Raw genomic sequence first — 27,534 nt, 5'->3', positions numbered from 1 at the left:
GGCAAAGGAGCCATGAATGCAGGTGATCTCCCACAGGTATGTGCTGTGTGCTAAGTGTTGCCTTAGGAGTGCAAGGGTAAGCAGTCATGTCTTTATACTTGGATTTTTCTTCAATACTGAGCCATTCCTTGGGCTGGAAGGTGAGGTTTTGGCTAATGCATAATTTCTAGTGTGTTCTTGATCCATACTGTACATATATATATATATATATATATATATATTTTTTTTTTTTTTTACCATGCACTGCTTATTTATATACCTATGGCTAACTATAGCAAATAGTTCTCTAAAGTGGAGAGCAAAAACTCTGAGATTTGTCCTGGTAAACATTTCTTTTCAGCAGTTACTGGCCATTGTCTCATTATTTTTCTTAGAACTGTCAGAGAAGATGGAGAAATTCCTTGGTGTATATGAGTGGGGTGGGGAGGTGAGGGTGAGACAGGGGCAGTATCAGGAAGATACAGTGAAAGTAGTAACTCAGATCTCTTCCCTACAAAGCTAGACCTGATGAATCACACCACCCATTCTCTCATGTGATCTTTCCTTCGCTGAGATACAGTTGATGGCAATTTTCATTCTAATTCCTTAAGAATAGACCTGGTCTGCTTACTTTTTTTCTGTATACCAAATGTTTTACATAGCAACATGGTAGGCATTCTTTAGATGTTTGTTTGTTGAGTAGAAAAAGGAGAGTGATTGAAGACTGACTACAGACAGATTTTGAAGTTTTCAAAGGAGGAGGAAGGTTGTTTTAGATGCTACCAGCCAGTGAATTTGATACTATTGAATGGTGCAATGTCAGACTGAATTATTAAGCAGATGTCTTATGAGGCAGTGGAAAGGAGGCTGGGATTGTAGGGAGCCAGAATGGGTTCACCAAGAACTGGTCGTGTTGAACCAACTCTAATTCCTTTTATGATCAGATTATTGTACTGTTGTAACAGCCTGGAGGCATGAAGTACATGATGCCCAGCAAGACAGCTGGCATAATATTTTATAACTCCCATAGTCAACCAGGTGAAACATGGGTTGGATGAGTTAACAGGTTGATTTACAATAGAATGTTTAACCACATATGAAGATCTTCTATTAATGTCAATTTTAGTTTTTTTGGAGGGGAAAAGGGAAGCCTCTCCACCAGTACATTGCAGGGCTCTTTTTTCCTTATCTTGTTTGAATTTATCAATAGCTGAGACACAGTTTTTGTGGGCAAACCTACTAAATTTCCAAATGATTCAAAGATGGAAGGAAGGGGTTTATATTTTGGATGATTGAGTAAGGATTCCATATCATGTTGACAGATCAAGATGATAGACTGAAAATAAAAGATGAATTTAAATAGGAATAAATTTATAGCCGAGAATGGACCTTGAAGAGTAATTTGCAGAGGTATGAGATAGCAGAGCCCCAGCTTAACAACAGCACACAGTCAATTAGAGCTGATTCTGTGATATGGTAAAGAAAAAGCTCTATGCCTAAGCTGAATTAATAGAAGCAGAGAGTTAAGATCAAGGGAGATTATAGTCCCCCTGTCTCCTGAATTTATCAGACCACAGCTATTCAATAAGACATTTAAGTACCTCCCTGTGTCAAGGTCTTAGCGGGGCACTTTACTTGTTAAATAAATTGGTGTGAGTTACGAGGAATTCCTACCCCCTGACACAGAAGGTTTCAGAAAGCCCCTAGCTTAGAGCTAGACACTCTGCAGGCACCATACAAACGCCAGGATTCACAGTATGGCCCAAGCCCTTATTTTTAGACTGTGGAGTCAATTTGTCTTTTACTCTTTCACCGTTTGTAATCCCAAACCCCACCTTATAAGTAAACAGACTTATTTGTTTTGAATCTTCTTGTTTTATTAGTCAGCGTTCCTTTAATGGCTCATCTGATTGTATGAGGGTCCGTGTCTATACCTGTTTATCCCTTTATCTCTCCTCATTTTGGATATTGGTATCATTCTCTCCTAAGGTAGAGAGCTTATTCTGTATTTTTTTGTGGGAAGTGGTCAGAAGGAGCTCAAGATTACATTATTCTTATGGCTCATAGTTTTAGAGCAAGAGAGAGACCTCCTGGTGTTTATATATCAGAGAAAACTGAATGGCCTGGCTTAGGCCATATGGTCACTCTGGAACTGGCCACTTTTGAGTGTTCACCCCTATAATGGTAGTAAGGTGTGTATATATGGGTGTTGGCATGAGGGGTTCTTTGAATAGTAATTTTGGCTCTATGTAAACTACCCACAGCAAAGAGCAGGAGTACTATAACCAGAAAAGTGAGGAACATATGCTAGGAGGACAAATATATCTATAACTCTTTTCCTAAAGAAATGACTAGGCTATGTATGAGTAGGAGGAGGAAGAAGAAACATGGCGGAGGAGCCCCTTCATCTTCAAATGTGCTAATCAGCTCCTGAATTAAAAGAGGAAGAGTAGCTGTGATTCCTTTTGATCAAGCATTATTATAAGACTCTAGCAGAGGACAGCTTTAGATTCAGGCTGAGATTTGTTGCTGCCTTTTCTCTGCTTGAGTTTGGGATCTGTACTCTCCACCTCTCTTTTCCCATTGTTTGGATGTGTGAAGAAACATCTTGAGGAAGACTAATGTCCTCAGGTGAAAAATCCTAATGGGGAACATGGGAACGATACCCTGGTAATTTGTAAGGAAGTCCTGGATCTGTTCTGCAGATGGTCCAGAGAGAAGCAGGAAAAGACACACTCACATTCAGCGTAGCTCTGTTTCTGTCTCTGCTCACCATGACTGATCATTTTAAAGGCTTCCACAGAGCAGAAAAAAGGAGATTTTTCCAGCCTCACTTTTCCTTGGCTGATGGAGGAGCTAGAGGACCTATTATGGGGTTATATACTCCCTGTGAGCAGATGGGAGCATGGATTTCTGGGTCTGGAGAATTTGATGCTCAAACTGATTTGCACCCTAGCGTCCCTGAGGCCCTTCCACACCATCACATCCTCTGCCTCTTGATTACCAGGGCTGACAAGGGAATGCTGTGTGGGCACCCAACAAAGTCATTAATCTTGATGTCACCTGTTCTGGCTGTGGACTTCACTCTAGGGCTGAAGAGTCATTTTGCAGAAAATATTCAATCCTAATGATGTTTATTGTGACTGATATTAGAATGGGTGAGTTCTGTAAGTGCCGTCGAGCCAGTGGCCTATGGTTGGAAATTATTTGGTATCAGAAAATTGGCCTTCAATGAAAAGGTCACTGCAGATTACACACAAAATAAGTGAGCCATGGGAGATTTGGAGTGATTATTTGTACTCAAGCTTAGGTCCACAAATACCATCTTTTTATTTATTTTTTCCTGCCTCCTTGAAAAGCTGTACGTCATTTGCCTTTCCATTTATCTGTGAGATATTAGGAGTGAAAATCCACTGCAATATATCTACTATAAATTCTAAGAACCCATCATACCTCATTGCCCACCCCCCACCCCAAGAAGAAAGGTATGCAGATATTTTCATATATATAATATTCATAGATTCCTATAAGTGCATAAAATATATTCAGGGATATATTAATTATATATGCATTTAAAAATATACTTCATATATGCAATACATATTTTAAATATATGGCATATATTTTATTTTCTTGCAGCCCTGTGAGATAGATATTATTATCCTCATTTTTGTAAATGAAGAAACAGAAGAAATTAGGCAACTATCCCAAGATCACGGTGTCAGTAGGGGTTCTCAGATGCAAATAATAGAAACCAATCCTGATTAATTTAAGCAGAAGATAAAATATCAGAGTAGTATTGGGCAGCAGCATCTCCAGGACAGCTGAGGATACAGGTCTAGAGACCACATAGCCAGGAATAGCAGTGTCAAAGACCACACTCCTGCTACTTGAGGTCCAAGTCCTGAGATATGTCCTGCTTACAGAACACCAGAGAGAGAGAGAGAGAGAGAGCGCAAGTGCATGAGCAAGACAGTGCCTTGGCCACTGTGTCCTCAGGAAGACAGGTAAAGCTGAGGCTGGTGCCTCTGTTAGAATGGCTGTCTCTGCTGCTTTGGCAGACCTACTTGGATTTCCAAGTTTGGGTATGTGAGTCTGATGGGAGGCATTTATTTATTTATTTATTTAGGAAAATACATTTATAAATGGGAAAAAGCAGGTCTCATACATGAATTCCAAAACTTGGGGAAGTTCAAAGTTATTATGTAGTGAGTTGTTAGAGAGCCACTGTACTATAATCAACAACAAAAAAGGGCAAATCTTGGTTGGGAGGAACCATGAGAGTTTTTGGGCTTGTGACACAGTAGAACATCACAAGGCATCCTTGCTGAAAAGAGACCCACAAAGTAACTGCTTAAATGTTTTTTAATTTTTTCAGCCACATAGGAAGTGCATGAGCATTAAAAAACATTAATATTATAAATATGTCTCAAATGGCCTTGACCATTGCCAGCAACTGCTTGGGAATTCCTCCACAGGAGAGGCCATCACTCTTCTTAGTATAGATTCTTTTAAACATTTTTATATGTGTCTTTACCCAAAGCTTTGATCACAGTGGGTAGTGTTGTTCAGCGTATGTGTTTCCTTTAGCACTATGTGTTAGAGACCTCTCATATTGGGACATCCAGATTTACCTCATAGTTTACATACTGTGTAGCATTTCATTTATTTGACCATATACAGCAGCTTGGTCTGACAGTCCCCTGTTGATATATATCTAGGACATCTGTGGTTTTTTGCTATTGCCAACAATGTTCCAGTGAACATCCTTTAACGTGTCTCTTTGTAGACTCTGTGTGTTTCTCCAAGGTGGCTGTGAAAAGTGAAATCGCTGAGTCACAGGGGATGCACATTTAAATGTTAATAGATCCTGGCAAATTGCCCTCGAAAGCTCCTGTACGAAATTATGCTTCGACTTACAGTTTTGAGAGAACCATTTCCCCACATCAATGACATTAGCAAACTTCTTAATTTTTGCCCATGTGAAGTGATTTTTAATTTGCAAGTCCCTGAACTCTGGTAATGATGAATATCTTTTTGTGTATTTTTTCACTATTTGTATTTCCTCTTTTGTGTATGCTCTATTCCTATTCTTCTCCATCAATGTCTTATTGTATTTCATTTGTAGACTTCTGAGGGTGGGGATGGTCTGTCCTGTCCCTTGTATCTCCCATGCCCATCACAGTGTGTCATGAAGTAATTGCCCAAATACTTGTTGAAATGATCCATGTAAGTCCATCATAACCTTTAACCTAAGCATGACTTTGTGCTATTTTTCAGACATAATCTGAAATCTTTCTCAGGAATGAGGATGAAAGCAGAGTGTTAGGCCTTTTATAACAAAATCAGACCCTAATCACTTTTGCTGATAGACAGTTGTCCTAGAACATGAGGTCAAAGAACTCCAGGCACTTTAGAATTCATTTAAGCTTGTGTGGGACTAAGAAGGCCCTATAGAGTGGTTTCTTAGACCATCACTTTTGCCTGATCAAGACCACTTGTGTATTCAACAAAATGTGTCCCCTAACTATGTGCTTTTTTTTTTTAAAGATTTAATTTATTTATTCATGAGAGTCACACACAGAGAGGCAGAGACATAGGCAGAGGGAGAAGCAGGCTCCCTGTGGGGAGCCTGATCCAGGACTCTATCCCAGGACCCCAGGATCATGACCTGAGCCAAAGGCAGAGCCACCCAGGTGTCCCATTATGTGATTTTTTTGAGAGGTGCTACTTACATTGGAAAACCAAAATACTTTAAGTACATGTCCAGAATCCTGGCTTTCCTTGAAAAACAGTAGACCTGAGGACACTGGATCTTTTAGAAGAGGGGTCATTTCAGCTTACCATAATCCCTGGCTCTTTGGATTCTGAGGACATTTGAATATTTCCCCTCTGGTGTTCAACATAGTTGAGAGATAAAAATAAACCTATTAAGAAAACCCAGAAAACAGAAAACCCAAACTACAAAGCAGTGTGGAATGAGTATCACACGGGTGATGTCATATGGACTTTCAGAAGTATTCTGATGGAAGAAAGGGCCTTGCAGGCTGAGGTACCTGGTCATAGCAGACACATTGTGAATTGGCTGGCCCTTGAGGGGTGAGCAGACACTGCTTGGTGAGGAGCAGATGAGAGTGAGGGAGGAGTGATGGAAGGCCAGAGGTAGCAGTGTTAGCAGAGGTTCAGGTAATACTGAAAAGGCTGTTGTGGAGAGTGTACATTTCCTTGACCTGAAATTCACGAAGACCAAGAGCATTCCTGTTGTTCAGGATGGCTTTGAAACCTGCAAAGTGGAGTGGGAATTTTGTTTGCATTTTCCCCCTAATGACTTGTACAAGGAGATTATAGGGAGATAATGTTAGAGATGTGATTTGGGGACAGGCCATATAGGGCTTTGGCTTCCCAGTGAAGAGTCTTGATGCTGTAGGTAATGGGAATCTTTGAATTTAACTTAGAACGTGATTTGAGTTAGACACAGGGTGTCATAAGAGCTACTGTTTATTACTGCTTTTTTATGTTCCTCACACTATGCTGAGCCTTTTTTTTTAAATTGAGGTGAAATTCACATAACATAAAATTAACCATTTTGAAATGTACAATTATGTGGCATTAGTACATTCACAATGTTGTACAACCACCACCTTTATCTAGTCCCAAGATGGTTTCATCATCCTAAAAGGAAAACCCATGACGGTGAAGGAGTCACTCCCTATTTCCTCCTCTCCCCCTCCCCAACCCCACTAGTTTCCTTTCTGTTTCTAGAGATTTATTTATCCTGGATATTTTGTATAAATGAAATCATACAATATACAGCTTTTTGTTCTTGGCTTCTTTAACTCAGCGTGATGTTTCTGAGATTTGTCCCTATTACAGAATGCATCAGGACTTCATTCCTTTTTATGGCTGAGTGATATTTCATTGTATGGATGTGCCACACTTTGTTTGTTCATTCATCCATATCGTCCACTGATGGCCATTTGGACTGTCTCCACTCTTTGGTTATTGTGAATAGTGCTGCTATAAACATTCATGGATGAGTATTTGTTTTTCATTCTTTTGTTTAGAAATAGAATTTCTAATTCATATGGTAATTTTATGTTCAATTTTTTGAGGCTATGCTGATCTGGATCTTTTAATCTTTTCACCAGCCAGTGAGGAAAGGTTATGGTTACCCCTTAATAAATAAGAAATTAGAGGCAAGAAAACTGAGGTCCAGAGAAGTTAAGTGGTTCTCTTAAGGTTGCATAGCTGGTAAGTGGTGGAGTTGGGATTTAGGCCCAGGACTGATTCTGATTTCAGAACCTGAGCCCTTACCATTATGTAACCCTGCCTCTCCTATAGCACCTAAGAAGGATGGTTTCATGCATCAAGAAATGAGTTCATTTCCTTGCTTAGGGAACCGTTAATTGAAAGAAAAATTTTATTCTTGCTGCAGGAATTTACCTAATGGCAAAGCTACAAAGCCACCTATTGTCTGTTAAACTGAACAAGTTTTAACATCAAAGGGAAAGTGAACACAGTCTCTGTGGGCACTTTTCTGCTCACTTGTACAGGCAGACATCATTGCCACCTGGAAGGAGCAGGGACACATTGTCCCAGCCTTTCCCTTTTTCAATGTTCTTGTGGCCATCCCTTTAGTCTGTAACCACCTCTGAGCCCTATGCCCCAGGGGGACTGATGATCTCAATTACAGTGGAACTCTCAACAGCGTCTCTGAGTGGAAAGTTAACACAAACATCTGACTCTTCATTTCATATAGGGCTTTCCTACTGCTTGCCAGGGAGAATCCAGAATAAGTGGTGTTCATTAGGATTAATATCCATTGAATGGAAATGTGAAATTGATCACAGATAGCTCTTTTTGAAATGAGGCCCCAGGGTGACTGAGAAGAGGAGTCTCTGCTGGGTTCATCCCAACTGAGACCTGGTAACTGCTGAAAAGTGAAATGGATCCTGAGACACTTGATGGCTGGAAAGTGCCAGCATCACTGTAAGGGCAGATGGGCTGCAAAATCTCTGTTGTATCTGCTACCCTAGAGAGGTACTGAAGAGCCTAGCTGTATCCCCAAATGCTCCCATCTTGTTCTAAAGTGGCATCTTTTCTCAGCCTACTAGGAGGGCAGGTCACCTCAGACACCTGAGTATGTTAATAGCTGGCTGCTTACAAGGTGTGTGATATTGAAGCACAAAATTGCATTTCTAAATAACTTGTTCACCCCTTTTGGTATATTGAACTATGTTGTCCATTTCATATAAATTGAAGCCTCTGGAATGTACCTTGATTCATATTTCTGTATGTGTGTATCATGATTTGTACTTAGCCAGTAAGTTGGGCATCTTTCATTGAGTCTGCTAGACCTATCAATGAGTTCTCTTGCCCTCTTGTTTCTCATTAGGTTTGGCCAATGAAAGGCACCAGAAGGAGATTGGAGGGAAGGAAGGACAAAATGGAGTTGAGCACATTTGAATTCCTAATTCACATCCTGATGGGACACAGGTTAGTAGTGATTGTGTTTCTCTGTGGTGGGCCACAGCTCCTGTCAAGTGGCCCTTTCCCAAAGCTATACATCTTGTTGAGTTCTGGCACCCCTTCCTCCATTTTTTATTGTCCCTTTAATCTTAGGGGTGGTATCAGCTTCTCACTTTTTGCTAACTCTGAGGGTCTTTATCCCTTGTGGGTTTTCTTTGGCTGGCACACAACTTTATAAAGAGTCCTTATAAATTCTCTCTTACTCTCTTCAGCATGCCATCTATTTCCTGCCATGACTGTTCCCAGGACACAATACCCAATATCTCCTGTCCCTATGGCAGGTATCTGATAGTTGACAGGATGAGGTAAGAATTCCCAGGCTGGAACAGAATGCAGGTTGACTAAGCATCAAACGGTGGCACCATCATCTTGTGCCTAATGAGACTGGACCAGAGAACAGAAGTTCTGAAAACAGGAGAACAGAGGCTGAGGAACACGTTTAGGAAATGAAAGCAGCAGAGGAAACTAGAAGAGAAGTTGCCTAAGAGGAGGCATATAGAATAGAAAAATTAAAAATATCCTTCTGACCAGAGTCATTACCCTGTAGCAACTTGAGGGCCATTTGGTGAGATGATCTGTGGATTTCAGCTAAGCATACACAGCTCACTTTCATATGTTCCCTTATTGCTAGAGTAACTTTTCCCTTTTCTTAGTATACCTTGAGAGGGGGCACCTTCCATATGCACATAACTAGGCCATCCCCCACCTTTTCATTCAAGGATTTGAGCTCCTTGGAAGTTCTCAGAATGACCCAAGTCATTTCTTATTTCTGTTCTTTCTCACTCAAACAGTCCCCTTTAACAGCTTTTCCATCCTGGTAATTCTTAGTCTTTCTTTGAGACTTGCTCAACTATATAATTGTTAGTCTTTCTTTAAGATCACCTGAGAGGCTCAGGAAACCTTACCTACTCCCTGGTCTGATGGAGATGCCCTTCTGTGCTCCCACAGCATTGTCCTAGTCTTCTCCCTTATTCTTTTGGTGCTGCAACATGAAATCTGTCTAGTAGGATTTTGACTCCACTTATTGTACAAGAAGTAGTTTAATAATTGTGATCAGGGGAAAGAACATTAAAAATTCAAACATTTTGGAGATCTCTGGGGACAATGGGATTAAAAAAAAAGACTACTGATACTTTGAGAGTGGGAAAGGAGGCCCTAGAAGTTCTGAAAAATTTTAATTCATAAGGTGAAGACACATACTTCTAAGTATGAAACTAAACTATACATTAAACAAAATGGAATGCATCAGCAATTGGCTCAAAGGGAAGCAAAATCCTCTAGGATAGAGGGGGAAGGAACAAGTTGTAGGGGAAGAGGAAATTTTTATGATAATCCAACTAAGTTTATTGCCCTCAGGAGAGCCCAGATAAATACCTGTGAAGAAAACTGCATGTATCTGCTTGTGATGGTGTGTGTTGGAAGTCCTCAAGACCACTCCCAGGCTTGGTGATTTGCTAGGAGGATTCATGAACTCAGCATATAGTCATACTGATGATTATTATATATTACAGTAAAGGTTACAAAGCAAAATCAGCATAGTGGAAAGGTTCATGGGGCAAAGAACAGAGGTAACCAGGCACAAGCTTTCCGGAGTCCTCCCCAGTGAAATCATATAGCATATGCCTAATGGCCCCAGCAGTGAGTTGTGTCAACATGTGAAATCTTGTCTACCAGGGAAGTTCATCAGAGACTCAGTGCCCAGGGTTTTTATTGGGGGTTGTCACATAGCCACCTTCTGCCTGGCACATGCCCAAAGTCCAGACTTGCAGAAGGAAAACAGGTGTTCACCATAATCTGTATTATTTACACAGTTTAGGCACAGTGAGCCCTCTTCTCAATTCTGGAAATGGTAGGAATCCTCTCCAAGTTCAAGTTTGCAGATGCCAGCCAAGGGTTGGCCTTGAAAGCAGACCTTTCTAAGGATAGCAGTCATTAATCCTACTATATTTGCTTTTTTTTTCCTCACACGGTGTCACATTGATTACCCACGGTCAAAGGAGGCAAACAAGGGCAGGGGATGGTCTTCCAACAAGAGGGAGGAGGATATTTCAGCAGGCCCAGAGAGTTCATTGGGATTTTAGGTTTAAATGTAATCAAGTTCATCTTCCCAGATATCCCCACCCCAATCTTGGAGTCCCACTCCTTCCCATTAGGGTTCTGACTTTGGTGCAGGAATCCAAGCTTCTCTGAAGTTCTTCCACAGTTAAGTCCTGTGTATTTTCTTCAGCTCTCTTTTCATGCTGAAGAAGATTGGGGTTTCTTTAAATACTGCCAAGGAGGCTCTCTGACACAAGTTGCTCTAAATTGTTGAATGACTACCCCGAGGCTATCATTTTTTCTCTTCAACGCATTTGTGGTATTTAGCAACAGCCACCCAGATTCACAATCTTGATAATTACTATATCCCTTATTCCTCCTCTCCAACACTAGAGATGGTGGTATTGCACAAGCCGGTGCATCCACTTCTACCTATAGCCTGTCCTAGGTGAAAGCCTTAGCAATTGTGCCCATGTGCCAAGGATAGATGATGCTCCATCTGTCACCAGTGATAGGCTCCTTATTGTTAGGCAGCCAATCAGTGACCCAACTCCAGAATTTCTTCCTTTGAGTTTGGTTCTTAAGACTGCTCCTTATACCAACTCTCTTAGGTCAGTGTGGGAGGCATAATGGCCCCAAAGATATCTCTGTCCTAATCCCCAGAATCAGCAAGTATGTTACCTGACTTGGGAAAGGGGACGTTGCAGATGTAATTAAAGTGAGGGGTCTAGACATGGAGAGATTATCGAGGATTATGCAGGTGGGTCCTATGTATTTATGAGTCATAACAGAGATGCAGGAGGGGTCAGAGTCAGAGAAAGTAATGTGACAATGGGAAAAAAAGGTTGCAGTGATGCACAGCTATGAGCCAAGGAATGCAGGTGACTTCTAGATATTGGAAAAGGCAAGGAATGGGTTGACCCTGAGTGTCTGCAGAAGGAACACAGACTTACCAACATCTTGATTTAGCCCAGTGAAATCTGAATAAGATTTCTACCCTCCAGAACTGTACGATAATAAATTTGCATTCTTTAAGCTGCTAACTTTGTGGTAATTTATTTCAGCAGTAATAGGAAACAAATACAGTTGGATTCCCTAGAAGCAGAGCCTGAGTCAGGGATTTGGGTACACATGATCTATTGAGAGGATGCTCTCAGGAGACCCCTGTAAGAGACTGAGGAAGACAAGATGAAAAGGACTGATAAGAAAGGGTGTAGTTATTCTCTCTTGAAGCAAGGAGGCTACCCTTTGATTCTGGTTTCAGACAGTCATTGGAAGTCCCTGGGCTGGTGATGGTGGTAGGGTGTGGGGTGGGGCATATGTCCCCTTCTAGACGACATGACTCCTGTCAGCAGAGCCTTTCTCTGAGAATGGAGGCACCTGTGAGCTGTTAGCAGCCAACACAGCAGCTGAGCATGGGTGCACAGTCCGAGTAATGGAGACCTTGTATGGAGCAGAACTCGTAAACTCCAATGAGACTACCTGATATGCTAGACCAGAGAAATTAAAAAAAAAAAAAAAAAAGTAATCAATGGTGGCTTTCCTAGCCTGATTGCTTTGGCCTCCAAATGCAGGCTCAATCTTACTTTCATAGAAGCAGGGAAGTGAATTCAGCTGCCTAGTAACCAGTTTCTTTGTGGTTTTGCAGATTTCAGCTGTTTTATTGCTTTCTTCCAGCTTCTGTTTTAGTTTATCCAAGCAACCTTGGTTTGCCCTAACTGATTGGTGGTCTTGCAGTTAGCATCAGGCCACTGGCACGATTACATCTGAGTAAAAGAAGGACTTTGAACTAATTGACTTGCCGAAGAATTTTTGGCTGATCTGAGACCTCTGAGGGGTCAATGCTGGTCCTTGAATACTAATTGTTGGTTTGTCACCTGACTTGATCAACACAGGAAGAGGGACACCAGTACATAGTCTCCAGTGGAGATAGGATTTCAGCCTTAATTATTTTACCCCTTGACGGCACAATGAACTCATCCAAACTGATGGAAAATGGGATTCTTCACTGAGCCGCATCATGCCCCAGATCTGTAATTTGATACAAAAGCTTCACACAAATTGAAATTAAAATGAATTTTAGATGCTTCCTCCCATCAAAGCAGTTTGCACCAGCAGGCTTCTCTCTTTCACGAGTTTGCTATAGAAATAGGAGGAACTGGGCAGCTCTGCTGTTAGTGACTGTGGAAGTAACACAATCTCCCTGCTTGTCAACTGCAGGCAAGAAAATGAAATAAAATGAAAACCAATTGGAGGTCTAATTATCCTTTTCAAAATGACTTCATCCTGTAGAGTGGCCCACTGAAGACATAAAAGACACCTTTCTTTTTCTTTCTTCTTTTCCCCTTGGGTGTTTGGGACCACACTAACAGAGGGGTCACAGTGGGAGTAGGAGATGAGGCACTCAGTGTTTGAGTCTAATTTACCTGCTTTAAGCTCTTACAGAAGAAGTGGCTTTCTGCCAAACATTGTTGAAACATTCCTTAGTGACACATCTATTTCTCATAATGACTCACTGAGGTAAGTACTGATATCGTTGCTATTTTAGAGACACTAAGCAACAGAGAGGTGAAGTGATTGGCTCAAAGTCACACAGCTCCTAAGCAGCACCATAGTTAGAATTTGAACCTGGGTAGTCTGGCTCCAAGTTCAGGACCTTAATATACTATGTTCTTCCTTGTAATGAATCTGGTTGGAGGTTGGTTTTCACAAGGAAAACAAAAACAAATCACTCATCTCTCCTATCTCCTGACAGCTTCATTGGCAGGCCAGGCCTTTGGTCACAGCAGGGGCAGGAGTACAGGTCTAGATGTTTTCACTGCACGTCTTGAGGATCATCCATGAACACGAAATCCCCTATATTCTCATTCACAAAAGGGTTGTAGTATGCATACTTCTCTGCTCTAACTTCCTTCTTTTAATATGACAACCTGGAGTGACCTCATTCTTGCTTACATCTGCTTCATTTTGCCACATACACTATCCATGATTTAAACAGAGTGCTGCAGGGATCCCTGGGTGGCGCAGCGGTTTGGCGCCTGCCTTTGGCCCAGGGCGCGATCCTGGAGACCCTGGATCGAGTCCCACGTCGGGCTCCCGGTGCATGGAGCCTGCTTCTCCCTCTGCCTGTGTCTCTGCCTCTCTCTCTCTCTCTGTGACTATCATAAATAAATAAAAATAAACAGAGTGCTGCAAAAAGAAAAAAAAAATAAACAGAGTGCTGCTCCCAGGTATTAGGTGGTTCCTGATTTTCTGTCAATAAGAGCTTCAATGTGATGAGTATCTGTATGTGGCCTGGTTTGGTTTTGTAAGTTTATTCCTGGGGCAGATTCCTAGCTGCAGGATTGCTGGGACATAGGGCATACATGATTTTATGGGATAGCTTTTGCCTCATTGCTCTCCAGACAGGCTGCTCCAATTCATATTGTTCCCTAAAGTGGATGGAGAGCACCTGTTTCTTCACACCTTGTCAGTACCGTGTATCAGGAAACAAACATTGCCCACGTGATGAGTGAAAAATGCTATATTGTTATTGTTTTGATTAATTATGAGCACAACTAAGCATCTCTTTATTGCTTATTGGCTAGCTGTATTTATTTTTCTGTGAACTGCTTACTTGAATGTTTTATCCATTTTTTTCCAGGTGAGTTCTTTATCATTTTCTTGCTGATTTATAGACACCTCCTTCATTTCTTAAAGCCTTGGAGGGCTCTAGCTCTTTAGTTTATAGCTGGCCTTGTACTCTAGCCCAAAAAGACTTCGGTTGAACTAACTTTCCTCCTTCTTTTCCTTTGCTTTTCTCCCCTTTAATCTTTACTTCCTAGTACAGTGCTATGCACCCTGTGGACACAATAAACATGTGCTGATTGACTGTTTTATTTATCTGATTTTTATGGCTTCTTTCCTCTGAAGAGCTCCACAGACTTTATAGTCATTAACTTGATAACCCTCAAAGCACTCTAGTGTGGCAGCTGTAATTACTGTCGAGGTTTTTGAGATGGTGAAACAGAAGAGCCAAGATTTTCCAGAATTATTTTTTGAGGGTCTCAGAAGGGGGCCTGGGGGTAGTCCAGCCCCTTCACCAGCTCTAGACTAAAAGAGTGTATGAAAGGGTCCCAGTCAGAATATTGGTTGGGTGGGTGATCACTGGTCTGCAAAGATTTTTCCAAGCCTCCTTCTCTAACTGTTCTTAGAGGGAAGGAAAACCAAATAGTAGTTATGTGTGCCTGGTTCATGTGCTAGTTTGTCCTTTCAACAACTGTGTGGTGAAGGGCAATAACAGTAACTGACATTTATTGGATCCTTCCTGTATGTCAGACCACACACCAAACATTTTTCATGCACTGCCTCACTTGGCCTTTGGAACAATTTCATGATATGCTAAAAGGTTAAGTAACTGGCCAGCAATGCATGGAACTAACTAACTGTTGCTGTTTGTAGTGGGCTGAATGGTGGCCCCTGAAAGATATGTCCTCATCCTCAGGACTTGTGAATGTGACCTTATTTGGGTAAAGAATCTTTGCAGATGTTATCAAATTAAGGATCTTGTGATGAGATTATCCTGGAATGTCTAGGTGGGCCTTAAATACAATTATAAACATCCTTATAAAAGATATAGAAGATACACAGGCGAAAAGAAGGCCATGTGAGGCATCAGTCTCCTGGTCTTTTTGTTATGTGGTTGCCTATAAATTACTTTCATTTCTTTCTGTGCATCTCCCTTTGTTTTATTTATTTATTTAATTTTTAAAAAGATTTTAAAAAACCCCTATTTATTCATGAGAGACAAAGAGAGAGGCAGAGATATAGGCAGAGGGAGAAGCAGGCTCCTTGTGGGGAACCTGATGTGGGACTTGATCCCAGGACCCTGGGATTCTGACCTAAGCAGAAGGCAGATGCTCAACCACTGAGCCACCCAGGCGCCTCTCCCTTTGTTTTATTTTTAATACTAACAGTACTTATTGTAAACTTATCTTCTTATACTTATTATTAACTTAAAGTAAACCATACTTGACCTCCCAAGAGCACTCCCAAGTTTGGTGATTCATATAAAGGATTCACAGGACCCAGAGATATAGTTGTACTTAAGACTGAGGCTTAGTATAGTGAAAGGATACACAGCAAAATCAGCATAGGGAAAAAGTGCATGGGGGAAAAGTCTAAAGGAAAACAGACACAGGCTTCCAAGAGTCCTCTCCCAATGGAGTCACACGTGATGCGCTGGATTTCCCCAACAAGGTTTGACAACACATGTGAAGTGTTGTCTATCATGAAAGATTATTAGAGACCCGAGGCACATGGGTTTCATTGGAGGCTGATCCCATAGAGACCTTCTGCTCTATATATACCACAATTTCAGACTCCCAGAAGAAAAGCAGATGTTTTGCATGAACCATATTGTTTGTACAGTTTAAGTATAGTGGGCACCTTTGCCAGTTTTGGAATGGCGGGATCCCTCCTGAGGTCAGATCAAGAAAGTACGATCCTCATAGGGGTATTCACTGAATAGCACCAAGGATCGTGCAGCAGCCAGACATCGGCTTCTGGTTCTTATGCCTTTCCTCTAAACACTCTGCTGAGCTATGCCATCTCTTGATGTAGGTACACCTGGAAATATGGCCCCAGTGGCCTACAGGGTGTCCCTGGAACCTAGCAGCAATGTCATGTGTCTGCCTACTTTGCCCATAGACAGCAGACCCCATGCTAGAGTTGACAATGATTAGTATCTCTGGAGTTCCTTCTTCATGGAGGCTCTGTCTCTCTCCTTTCCCTTGCCAGAGAGCTGAAACCATTCGAAAACTGGAGCTGGAGAGAAACGTCCTGGCTCAATCAGGCTTTTTGAATCCCTGCCAAATGTTGCCTAGACATCTAAAACCCTGGGTTCCTTAAAAAAAGAATTCCAGGGGTATATTTATTAGCAAGCATGAGTTTCGACAGATTTTCATGTTCCTCTCTCTTGGCAGGGAATGCAGGGATCTCCTGCCAGTTTCTGACAGCCTTGTCGCTAGGTGTTAAGTGAAAAACATCATCAGCCTGGTCTATTGATAGGTTCAAGTGACAGTGTATGTTGCCAGTCTCAGCCAAGAATCACTTCTGACAATTTTCCCCTCCATCGCGGTGCTTGGGTGGGAACATCCCTCCACCCCCCTTCCTCAGGAGTTTAAGACACTGTAACCATATTAAGGCTGCATATGTCTGCATGGCTGCAAGCAGTAGGTTTGCGGAGGAATTAAGCAGGGCATATGGCTTCCGGCGGGCTGCCTGGATTGCTGAAGCGTCGCCCAGCCCTGTGCCAAGCAGTGCTGTTGAAGCTGCTGTGCCCAGTGCTCCTGAGAAGAGGAGTTTCAGCCAGACTTGTTGATTAGTGCTCACTGAGGCTGCCAAGATGCTCTCCCTATTTGGTCCCCTCTCATAGACAGACCTTACCCTGCCCTCTCCCACCACCTGGGGATGGTAGTCACTGCTTGTCTCTAGTTCTCAGCCTGGAGGTCAAAAAGAACCCTCTTCCCCCTTCCAACTCTACTCCCTCTTGTTCCCTCCAATCCAGTCTCCATCAGGAAGTCAGAATGATGTTTTAGAATACAAAGCTGATCGTGGCCATAATTATAATAGTAGTAGAAGCAGCAGTATTAGTAGTAGTAGTAATAATAGTAATAATAATAATAATAATACTTCACTAGATGCTCATTGATGCTAAATAAAAAACAAAGTTCTTAACATGGCTCCCATGGTCCTGCCTGGCCCCCACTCTCCTTTCCTGCCTCATCCATAATGAAGCTTCTGTTTACTCTCCATACTAGCCTTCTTTAGATTCCACTAAGGGCCAAGTCTGTCTCTTTCATGGGGCCTTGCACATGCCCATTCCTTTACTGCCACCCACTCTCTTTGGTCTTGGTTCGGTGGCTCCCATTAGAATTGTCTGGGGTGCAGGGAGAAGGATTCTTTTTTTTGAAATATTTAAAGAGAGAGAGAGTGGAATGGAGGGGCAGAGGAAGATGGAGAGAGAGAATCTTAAGCAGACTCCCTGCTGAGCATGGAGCCTGACAAGAGGTGCAATATCAGGACACTGAGATCATGACCCGAGCTAAAACCAAGAGTTGGACACTCAACCGACTGAGCCATCCAGGTGCGGCAGAAGGATTCTAAAAATACCAACGCTTGGACCTACCACCAAAGATTTGAATTTCCTTGGTCTGGAGTGAGGCCTGGAAATCAGCATTTTATGAGTGCCACAGGTGACTCTAATATGTCTTCAAAGGCAAGAAACCCTGATCTGGTTAATTGCCATTGGATCTCAGCTTTGAGGTTCTTTCTTCAAGGCAGACTTCCCTGATATCCCTGATTAGGTCAGAATATTCCTATTTTACACTTCTGAAGAATCACTTACCCACCCTCCTTCATAGTACTTAGGAGTCTGAATTTTAAGGGTGTCTGAATGGTTCAGTTGGTTGAGTCTTCAACTCTTTATTTTGGCTCAGGTCATGATCTCAGGGTCGTGAGATGGAGCCCCAGGGTGAGCTCTATGCTCAGCATGGAGTCTACTTAGATTTTCTCTCTCCCTCTGTCTGCCCCAACCCCCCTGCATGTGCTCTCTCTCTAAAACTAATTAAATAAATCTTAAAAAAAAAAAGAGTCTAAATTTTACACTTAATTGTGGGATAATTGGATTAATATCTCTTTCTTGGTGAACTTTGAGCTTCATGTGGGCTATGGTTACATATTATTTTGCCCACTATTATAAATCCAGTACTGTCACAGTGACTAATGTCTGATAAGAGGTCAATTATAATGGTAAAATAAATGAATGATTTTGAGGGCACTTCCAAAATCTTCAGGGTGACCCAAGTAATCCTATTTAGATTTTAGAACTATCAAACAGGTTTTTAATATTGCGTCTGGCCAGGAGCTTCTCTGGTTAGTTGTGAGAATCCCAACCAGTCTTTTTAGTGACCAAGAACAGTAACAGGGATAGGCTGGATCAGTAAGTGTGAAGTATGGAGTAGAAGTAGGAAGGCTGGTATGAGTGGTGGTCAGATCCTAGAGAGCAGAGGTAGCGGTGAAGCATGTTCACATGGAAGGAATGTTCCGGGCATAAAGACATGCCTTTCCATGAATAGCCCATGAACCAGGCATCCAGTACATTCAGTATTCTGACCCAGAACAGTGTGCTTCCACTATCTCTGGAAAGGAAATAGGCATTCAAACTGGATGGATAAGAACAAATGTGGTTTAGGAGGAATCAACACTTAAAGATGGGTGAGGATATCTCAAGAGAATGTGGAGAATCACTGGATGAATTCAGAGGTCACAGGTCACCATGAGTTACACTCCAGAGGAGACAATTTTCAGTTGAAATTGTGAAACTGCAGCATGTGATCTTTGAGACATAACAAGGGATAGGAGAGCTGCTAGATATCTGTAGATGGAAAATGTTCTGCTTTTCTTGAAAGGGAAAAATGGTAGAATCTTGAAATTGCAAATAAGACCTTGTGGAAGATATCTGGGAAAATTATAGAAGGGTTTAAGTAGAGATTGTGATCATTAGAAAAGAAAGCAAGAATAACCAGACTAGCATAGGTTTGCTGAGAACCAGTCTTGTTGAACTGACACTATTTAACTTTATATAGCAAAGCTATTAGGTGGAAAGATCATGTTAAAAATATATGTGTGGCATATTTTTATTTCATTGAGGCATTAGGTAATGTTTCCTCTGATATCTTTTTCAGATAAGGTAGAAATTAGTTGAATTTGTAACTGACTACACTGCTGTATTTAAAGAATACCTTACTTTAGAGGGAGGCATCCTAGCATTTCACTGACTTCTAAATTTGTCCTTGTATCTTGTTCTCTCCCTTCTTTCTCTATAGATTTCCCTCGCACATTCTATTCCCAGTACCTTCTCTCTGTGTGTGACTGATTCTCAAATCTGTATTCCTAACTTCATTTTTCTCCAAAACTACAGAACCACCTTTCTGGCTGGAAATCCTGTTTATTTCAAACTAATCAGCCAAAATGGAACTCATTATCTCTCTTAATCTTTATCCCAAATCTCAGCCTTCTCTTTTTTTTAGGCATGGGAAATGAAGAATTTGTTCTGTGACCAGACATCAGGATCTTTCTTATCTTAGGCTGTAGCTTCTTTTAGTCTTTATTTTTGTTTCCAAGTAGACTGAGGAGAAGTTATACATTGTCATGATCATTACCACCCCTGGCCACCATCACCATATCTACCACCACCACCATCTATCTCCACCTCCAACACCACAACCATCTCCACGCTTCCATCACCACCACTAACATCACTTCTTCAACATCATCACCACTGACAACATTGAAAGAGTTTGCAGCACCAGGGTGGAAAGACACATAGAGAACACAGAGAGTAAAACTGAGATATAACATATTACTAATGTATTCTGTTATCAAATCCTCATAACCCAGGAAGGTAGGGACTACCCTTATTATCACATCATTACTAGTGAGGCCTAATCACAGAGAAGTTAAGTCTCCAGCTCAAAATCATACAGCTAACAAATTCAGAGCCAGGATTCATATTACCTTCAGACAGTTCACCCGCAGAGCCTATACAATTAACCATCACTCCCCACAGAGACAGCTCATAGATGAAACTTTCTTAATTCTTCAAAGAATTTTTAAATTTTGTGCCACTAAATTCATTATTGGTTGTATAATTCATTGTTTATGTGGCTAGACTGAACTTTTTAAGGGCAGGGGTTTTCCTCTTATTTATCCTACCTTTAAGGCCTACCACTGTGCTTAGCATAGAAGAAAATGCTAGCAAGATGATTCCTGTGTTAAGTGGTTTGGATTTTATCAGGGTTCCTTTGCAGGGTTCATTTGCAAAAGAACTGCCTGAGAAATTTAGAACTTGTTTTAAATGTGTTTTAAGGCGTTATACAGACCACCTGAATCAGTCTCTGGGAGTGGAGTTAGGTAATCTGTATTTTAAACACATTCTCCAATGATTTTTATATTCTCTTGTTTGAAACCCACTATGGCCTCTTCCAGGGCTGAGATTCTGTGATGATGATTTTCATTTTGTTCACATAGGACAGTAAAAGATGCCACGGAAAAAATGGTTCTGGGAATGTATTTCTAACAGCATTTGATTTCCGGGATTCTATATTCAGCTGTATTGTTTTTGTTGTAAGTTTCCTCAAATCTTTTGTGGAAAGAGCCAAGCTATATAAATCAATATGAATTAATAAAATTAAGCTATACTGTTTCCCTAAGTCATCAGACAATGGAAGCCTCAATAACACTGCTGCCCTCATGGCCACTAAAACTCTGACCCATCACTGACCAGAAGGCATTTCTAGCAGAGGCAAGATGGCACTGCAGGGCCAGGAGTTTTCTTAAGTACCAGAGGGTCAAGCCATGTAAAGTGAATTACTTTCCTACTTTGTGTTCTCTTCCTGGAATCTTCAGATGTGAGGTTGGCCTCATAGAAAAAGCCCTCACTCTGGCGTCAACAGACCTGAGCTTACATTCTGTTGCCACTCTTTGGTAGATTACCTATTCTGAGTTCATTTCCAGATCAGAGAAATGGTTGAAAAACCCCTTTGGGATTTGTAAGGACTGGGAACAAGAAAGACTAAAGACCCAAGTAGCTGGGACTTGTATAATGGATATTGCTCTTCTTCTTCCTTTTACTGTTATTTAAAAATTATAATCATCATAATTCTAATTATTTTTACTCCTTTCCCCCAAGTAGGAGGAATGAAATAATTGAATCTTTACTACTGATGCTCTTGGAGACTGATAGGCAGCATGATGACAAATTAAGACTTGTGTTAGCTTCCAGAGTTAATAATTCATCTCCTTGAAATGTCCTTCAAGGAAACTCCAAACATAAATTTCTATATGACATATTATCCATATTTTTAGCCATAGATTTTAAAATAAACCTGTGAGGCAGATTGCAAAAATGACCATAATGTGATATGATTTTGATTCATTCCATCAAGAAGTGATATCAGGAATTTCCCATCCATGGGAATTCTGGGAATCTGGGCTGGTCTGTGACTTGCTTTGGCCTATTTAGTATGTTGGGAGTGATAATGTACCAGTTTGAAGCCTAGGCCTTGCACTCTTGGAAATTTGTCATGGTCATGTGGCAAGAAGGATGGCCAGCATGGCCATTTGGATGAGAGATCTGTGGCCTAGTCACCTCCGAAATCCTCTCAATGGCTAGCTAACCACCAGATATATGAGTGAAGCCATCCAAGGCCAGGTGGTCACCAGACAAGCTGCCAGCTGCCCACAGACTCAGTTCCTTTCTTTGACTTCTTAATGCTCTATGTGAATCTAAGTCATGGATGAGTTCATTTTAATACCACGATCTTATCATTTTTCAGTTATTTACCCATATTGCAGATATTCAGATGCTGAGTACATAAGTGGTTAAGAGGGTCCTAGGTTCTGCTCTTAGTCTCAGAAGTTGTGAGCTAATAGCATTCATCCATTACTTATTCATTGTAGAAGTTCCTACTATGTATCAACCAAAGTACTGGGTGCCATGTCACCCCTAAAACTATATTTCCTCTCTGAGTTGTTAAATTGGATCTTGTTGACTTAGTTTTGCCTCATGTCCGTCTTACCTGAAAAGGTGTTAGGGTAATGTATTGCTTAGTTCCAGGTAGGTTTCTAACTTATGTGAAGATTGTGATACAAACTCTGGAAAAGACATCCCAAAAAATAAAAGAGAGGGAGGAAGGCATAAGCTCATGTTCTCATCATATCCCACTCACAGCGCCTTCTGTGTTTGTCTGGCTCAAACTGTTAGAGAGACTTTTAGGCAGATTAAATCTTGCCTGCTGAACTTCTGAATCTCAAATCCAGTACAAAACATCTCTTCAGTTACTCAACTCTGAGCCAGTTCCAGTGACACACGTGGTGGGTTACTAATCTTATGAGTAACCACACTGTGAAGCTATACCCCATCGCAGCCTCTCCAGTAGGTGGGATCACAGCCCAGAATGGAGTATCTGAGATCTTTAGCATATTATCCAGAAGGTGCTTTTATGGCACCTATCTTTTCTGCCATTTGTAGTTGGCAATAACCAGGCCAAACAACTTGGATTGACTACCAGGTGAATAATGGGGTGGATGCTTCTAGGAGCTTAGGTGCAATTTTATGTTTTACTGCATTGTGAATCAGGAGGCAGATGAAGACAACAGTGACTTATGCTATGTTCCTTCACCTTATTGGAGGATTTAGCACACCTTGGAGCAGCAGGCTTTGGCAAGCCTTGAGTCAGCCTGACTGTTGATAGGCAGGGTATGAGGATTGCCCAATACAGCATGGGCAGATTAAATAGGCACAGCTTTGCTTAAGACCTTTCTCTAATGGGAATATCTGTGTGCAGAACTGCTCCTTTTAAAATTTGTTCAACAAAGACCCATTCACACTATCATACCCTCTTGACTGAATAGTTGCAAAAGATTTTTAACAGGTCTCTGATTCTATTCCCACCCTGCACTGCCTTCAATCTATCCTCCACACAGCTGCAAAGACTTAGATCAGAAAAAATTGCCCCCTGCTCCAAACTTTCCAATGTCTTAGAATACATATAAACTGCTTTCCATTGCTTGTGAGACTTTACATGACCTGGCCCCTACTTCTCCTTTTTACCCCATTTTCTCAGTTTCCTCTCAACCTCTGTGTTGGAACCACATGGTATTCTTGTTGGTCTTCCAACCTGCCAAGCTTCAGGGTCTTTGCACTTGCTGTGCCCTCTATCTGGGATACTCTCTTCCTCAGCCTTTAGTGTGGTATAGCTCCATACTTCATTCAAGTCTTCAGTATTGTGTCTTCTCTTCAGAGACCTCTTCCATGACCATTCTACCCAAAATAGCTCCTGCCTTTCCACCATTATCCTCATATCAATCCTTCCCCTCTACCCATAATACTCTTAATTACTTGGAGTCCTATTACATTATTCTCTGTTTCCTTGTAGATCACCTATATTCCCCACTCAAACATAAACTCTGTGAAAGCAGGGACTTCATCTGTCTTGCCTGCTACTGCAGCTATAGCGCCTTGAATAGAGCCAGGCTCATCGTAGGCCCTCCATCATTGAGTAGATGAGTGAATAAGCTCGAACAGTACTATTGTGATGTACAGAGATGTGCTTAATTCATTCACAGGCTGTTGTGAAAATTTGTTGGGTAAAGGTCAAACCTATGTTGAATCTGAAAGAAAAATTCACCCATCCATCCACCCATTCACTGATTTAACAACTACGTATCGAGGCCCTGTGTGCTTGGCACTGCGGATAGAGTCATGATAGACAAGTCCTTGTGCTTTTGGAGATTATATCTTAGCTACTATTAATTGAACAAAACAATGTGCTGCAAACTCTGCTAAGTGCTTTCGGTATCATAGCATGATATATGTGATGGGGGTAGGTGCATAGGGGAGGCAGCCTAGGCATAGGGAAAGGCATGGGTGTATTAGTTTTCTAGGGCTTCTAGAACAAACTGCCACAAGTTTAACGACTTGGAACAATAGAAATTTATTCGTTCATAGTTCTTGAGGCTAGAGTCTAAAGCCAAGGTGTCAGTAGGGCCATCCTTCCTGAGACTCCAGGGGCGAATTCTCCTGCTAGCCTCCACCTTCTGGTGGATCTTTGAAGTTCCTTGGCTGGTGGTAACATCATTCCAATCTCTGTATTTGGTCTTTTCTCCTGGATCTTTCCTCTGTGTCTATGACTTAAATCACTCTCTTTTCTTTAATGAAGACACTAGTCATTGAATTTAGGGCCCACCTTAAATCCAGCGTGATCTCATCTAGAGAATCTTAACTAATCTGCAGAGATTCTATTTCCAAACAAGATCACATTCACAGGTCTTGGGGGACTTGGCCATATCTTTTGGAAGAATACTATTTATCTCACTACAGTAGGTAAGTACTCTGAATGTGAAAAGAACACCCTGGAGAACATGGGGTATTAAATCCAGTCATGGGGCAGGACAGAGTGCTGGGTTGACCAGGGCTCCCTGGAAAAGCTCATTAACTCACAGGCAAGCAGTCCTGTAGTGTGCTGCACTCAGAGGGGCTCCACCCTTGTGTTAGTGCTCTGCTGCCACTGTCTGGAAGCCCCAGGAGGCCACATTGTCCATTTCAGAACTTACTTTGAACACAGAAGGAATGGAGTGGTCTAAGAAACATGAGTAACCAAGGAGCCCTATCTTTCTTACTCATGTTACTTCCCTATATTAGGTAACCACTTACCCTGAAAATGATGATACAGAAAGGAAAGGGAAAGATGTGTAACCTATAGTTCTTTTCCTGTTCAGTCTTTCCGTATTCATCTGTAAGCAAAAGGTAGAGTGTTGGTTGAAAGTATGCTTATCGTGAAATGAAAGAAAAGCAGTTGAGTTGGTTTGGTGCAGTGTTTCCACAGTTATGGCAAGCATGAAATTCATATGCATGCACAAGCTATGGAATACGAATTGTGTAATTTTTGTGATTCTGCATATGAGTTTAAATGCTCCTATATTTGCATTTTAAACTGGCACTGTACAATACAAGGATGAATGGCAAAATTCATGCTAATAATTTAAAATTTTAATTTTTCTTTACTTAGGATGATGTTAAACAGCATATAAAAAGCACCACCACAAATTGAAAGGCCATGGAGAAAAGGAAAGAGCTTTATATTTTAGTTCATTAACAACATGGTGTTCTGCTTTTTGAGCAAGAGACCCCCATCTTTCATTTCATTTTGCACTGGGTTCTGCAAATTATGTAGCTGGCCCTGCAAAGACAATCGTTGGGCAGAACCCTTCAAGTCCCCCAAAGTATGCTGCCTCTGGAGCTCTCACTCTGCTAGGCTGTGACTGTTCTGTGTCCAGCTTTACTTCTGCAACAAGCAGCGCTTGCTTCCTGTTTTCTCTCCCACTCAGGTCACTGTTGTTCTGATGATTCTAAAGAACATCCTGCTCTTCCCCCACTTCTGTCCACCCCCCCCCCCCCACTGCTCTTCGAACACTTCCAGCACTTCAAGGATACAGACAAACCCATCAAGAAAATACGAGCACTGGCTGGCCTCCGGTGTCCTGCAGTGAGAGCTACCCACTGTGGAACCACAGGCAAGGGCTGCCACCTCTCAGCAGGATGCATTTTCTCCAAATTTGAGGGGAAGTGGTCAAAATAGCTCTCAGCCTCAGGAACCTCTTCTTTTGTAGGACAACAGTGGGCAATCTCACCCTTACTTTCTGAAAAGAAGCTTGTTTCTTCAGCCAAGTCAACTGATGAAAACGCCACGCACAGCCCACCAGAGCGCTGGCTGAGAACCTGGTTCTGTAACTATCATTTCTCATCTTCTAGACTGGCTCTTCCCTCCCCAGCTCTTCCAATGCTGAAAGTACTGGTTAGAAATTTCAGCACAATTGAGAAATTGTGAAGAGAAGGCTGTTTTTTTGCTTTTTTAAAAAAGATTTTATTTATTTATTTATTTGAGAGAGAGCACAAACATGAGTGACCATGAGCAGGGGCAGAGGGAGAGGGAGAAGCAGACTCCCTGCTGAGCAGGGAATGGCACATGACATGGGGTTCAGTCCCAGGATTTTGAGATCATGACCTGAGCCAAAGGCAGATGCTTAACTGCCTGAGCCACCCAGGCACCCCTAAGCTGTTCTTTTCTGACTGCAGATGACAGAAGGAGAGTCAGGTATAGAAAAGTACATGTGGAAAAGAGAGTTCTCAGACCAGAGATGAGGGGCAGCTGTTGCTACACTTGACTGCCTCCCAGGCTTTCCCCCTGATAGAGATGTGTGATGACTCAGAACACTGCTCAGGACTTGGTGAAACTGTGGCATTTTCTGGGCTTTTGTTCATGTTCCTGTTGACTGCCAATTTGGGTCCTTGCCAAACCCTGGCTGGGAATGAGGCTGTCAATGCTGTTGTATTGGCAAACGTGGCTTTCACTAACTAAATAGTACGTGGAAGGGAAGGATGATATTTGTGGAACACAACTACATCCCAACTGCAGGGCCTTCCTAGGTGCTATGTAAGTGCCGAATTGATGCAGGATGGGCCAAACTTAGCCCACCTGCAGATACTGTGTGGGGCCCTATGTAGCGTCCTTATTTATTTATTTATTTATTTATTTATTTATTTACTTACTTACTTACTTACTTACTTACTTACTTACTTATTTAGAGTGCCCCGGGCAAGCAGGGGGTGGGGCAGAGGCAGGCGGAATGAGAGAATTTCAAGCAGACTCCACGTTGAGCACAGAGCCTGCTGTGGGGCTTGATCTCACAATCCTGAGATCATGACCTGAACTGAAATCAAGAGTCAGACTCTCAAACAACTGAGACACCCAGGCATCCAGCTTCTTTCATCTTACTCTCATCAAGCAGCCATGTGATGTGGGGATTATGACCCCTGTTTTGTAGCAGGAAACCAAGGCTTATCGATAGAAGGCAATTAATTCAAAAATCATAGAAGAGAAAGCAGAGTTGAAGTTTCCTTCCAAGTCTTCTCCCTTCTATATCATGAGTTCTTTCTACTATGCTACACTGTCAACTCCCAACAGGCAGATTTATTCCCCCTCATCTTTCCTTTCTCTCCTTTTTTTCTTTCCTTTTTTGCCCCTTCTCTCTTCCTTTCATCCCTCAACTTCAACCACCTATCTGCTCTTCCTTTCTTCATCATACACTTTCCTAAAAAAGAAGCTGACGTACTGATTTGTCATTCTAGAATTTAGGGACCTTCTGAATCTGGTCTTGGTAAGAATCAAATCTCTGTGATATATTCAAACTGATTTCCTCATTGTTTCCTAAACATAATACATGCAGTCTGGCTCCTCCCTCCTACCCCCATCATGTCCTTTCTTGGCCATCACCATACTCATTTTCCACTATTCTAGCCCATGGTGATCTATCATTCCTGTCCAAATGGTAGCTAACATTTGTAGAACATTTGCTTTGTGCCAGTTACTATTATAAGCCTGTTGC

At 41.7% G+C, this 27,534-nt stretch overlaps 1 protein-coding gene across 22 annotated transcripts in view; it reads left to right on the top strand.

Annotated features, from left to right (window-relative positions):
* CDH13 (cadherin 13) overlaps positions 1 to 27,534 on the top strand; it is a 1,387,059-nt gene that overhangs the window by 87,265 nt on the left and 1,272,260 nt on the right. For 21 of the 22 annotated variants that reach the window (XM_049110659.1, XM_049110644.1, XM_049110650.1 and 18 more), the window contains one exon: positions 8,375 to 8,475. The exons of the other annotated variant lie outside the window; for it this stretch is intronic. In XM_049110659.1, coding sequence (XP_048966616.1) covers positions 8,375 to 8,475 — 101 coding nt within the window. The remainder of the gene's footprint in view (positions 1 to 8,374; positions 8,476 to 27,534) is intronic. 22 annotated transcript variants of the gene reach the window in all.

This window comes from Canis lupus, chromosome 5 (genome assembly GCF_003254725.2).
Source record: "Canis lupus dingo isolate Sandy chromosome 5, ASM325472v2, whole genome shotgun sequence".
NCBI lineage: Eukaryota > Metazoa > Chordata > Mammalia > Carnivora > Canidae > Canis > Canis lupus.
Note: the sequence above shows the minus strand (reverse complement) of the source record. Positions and strands in the feature narration are given on the sequence as shown.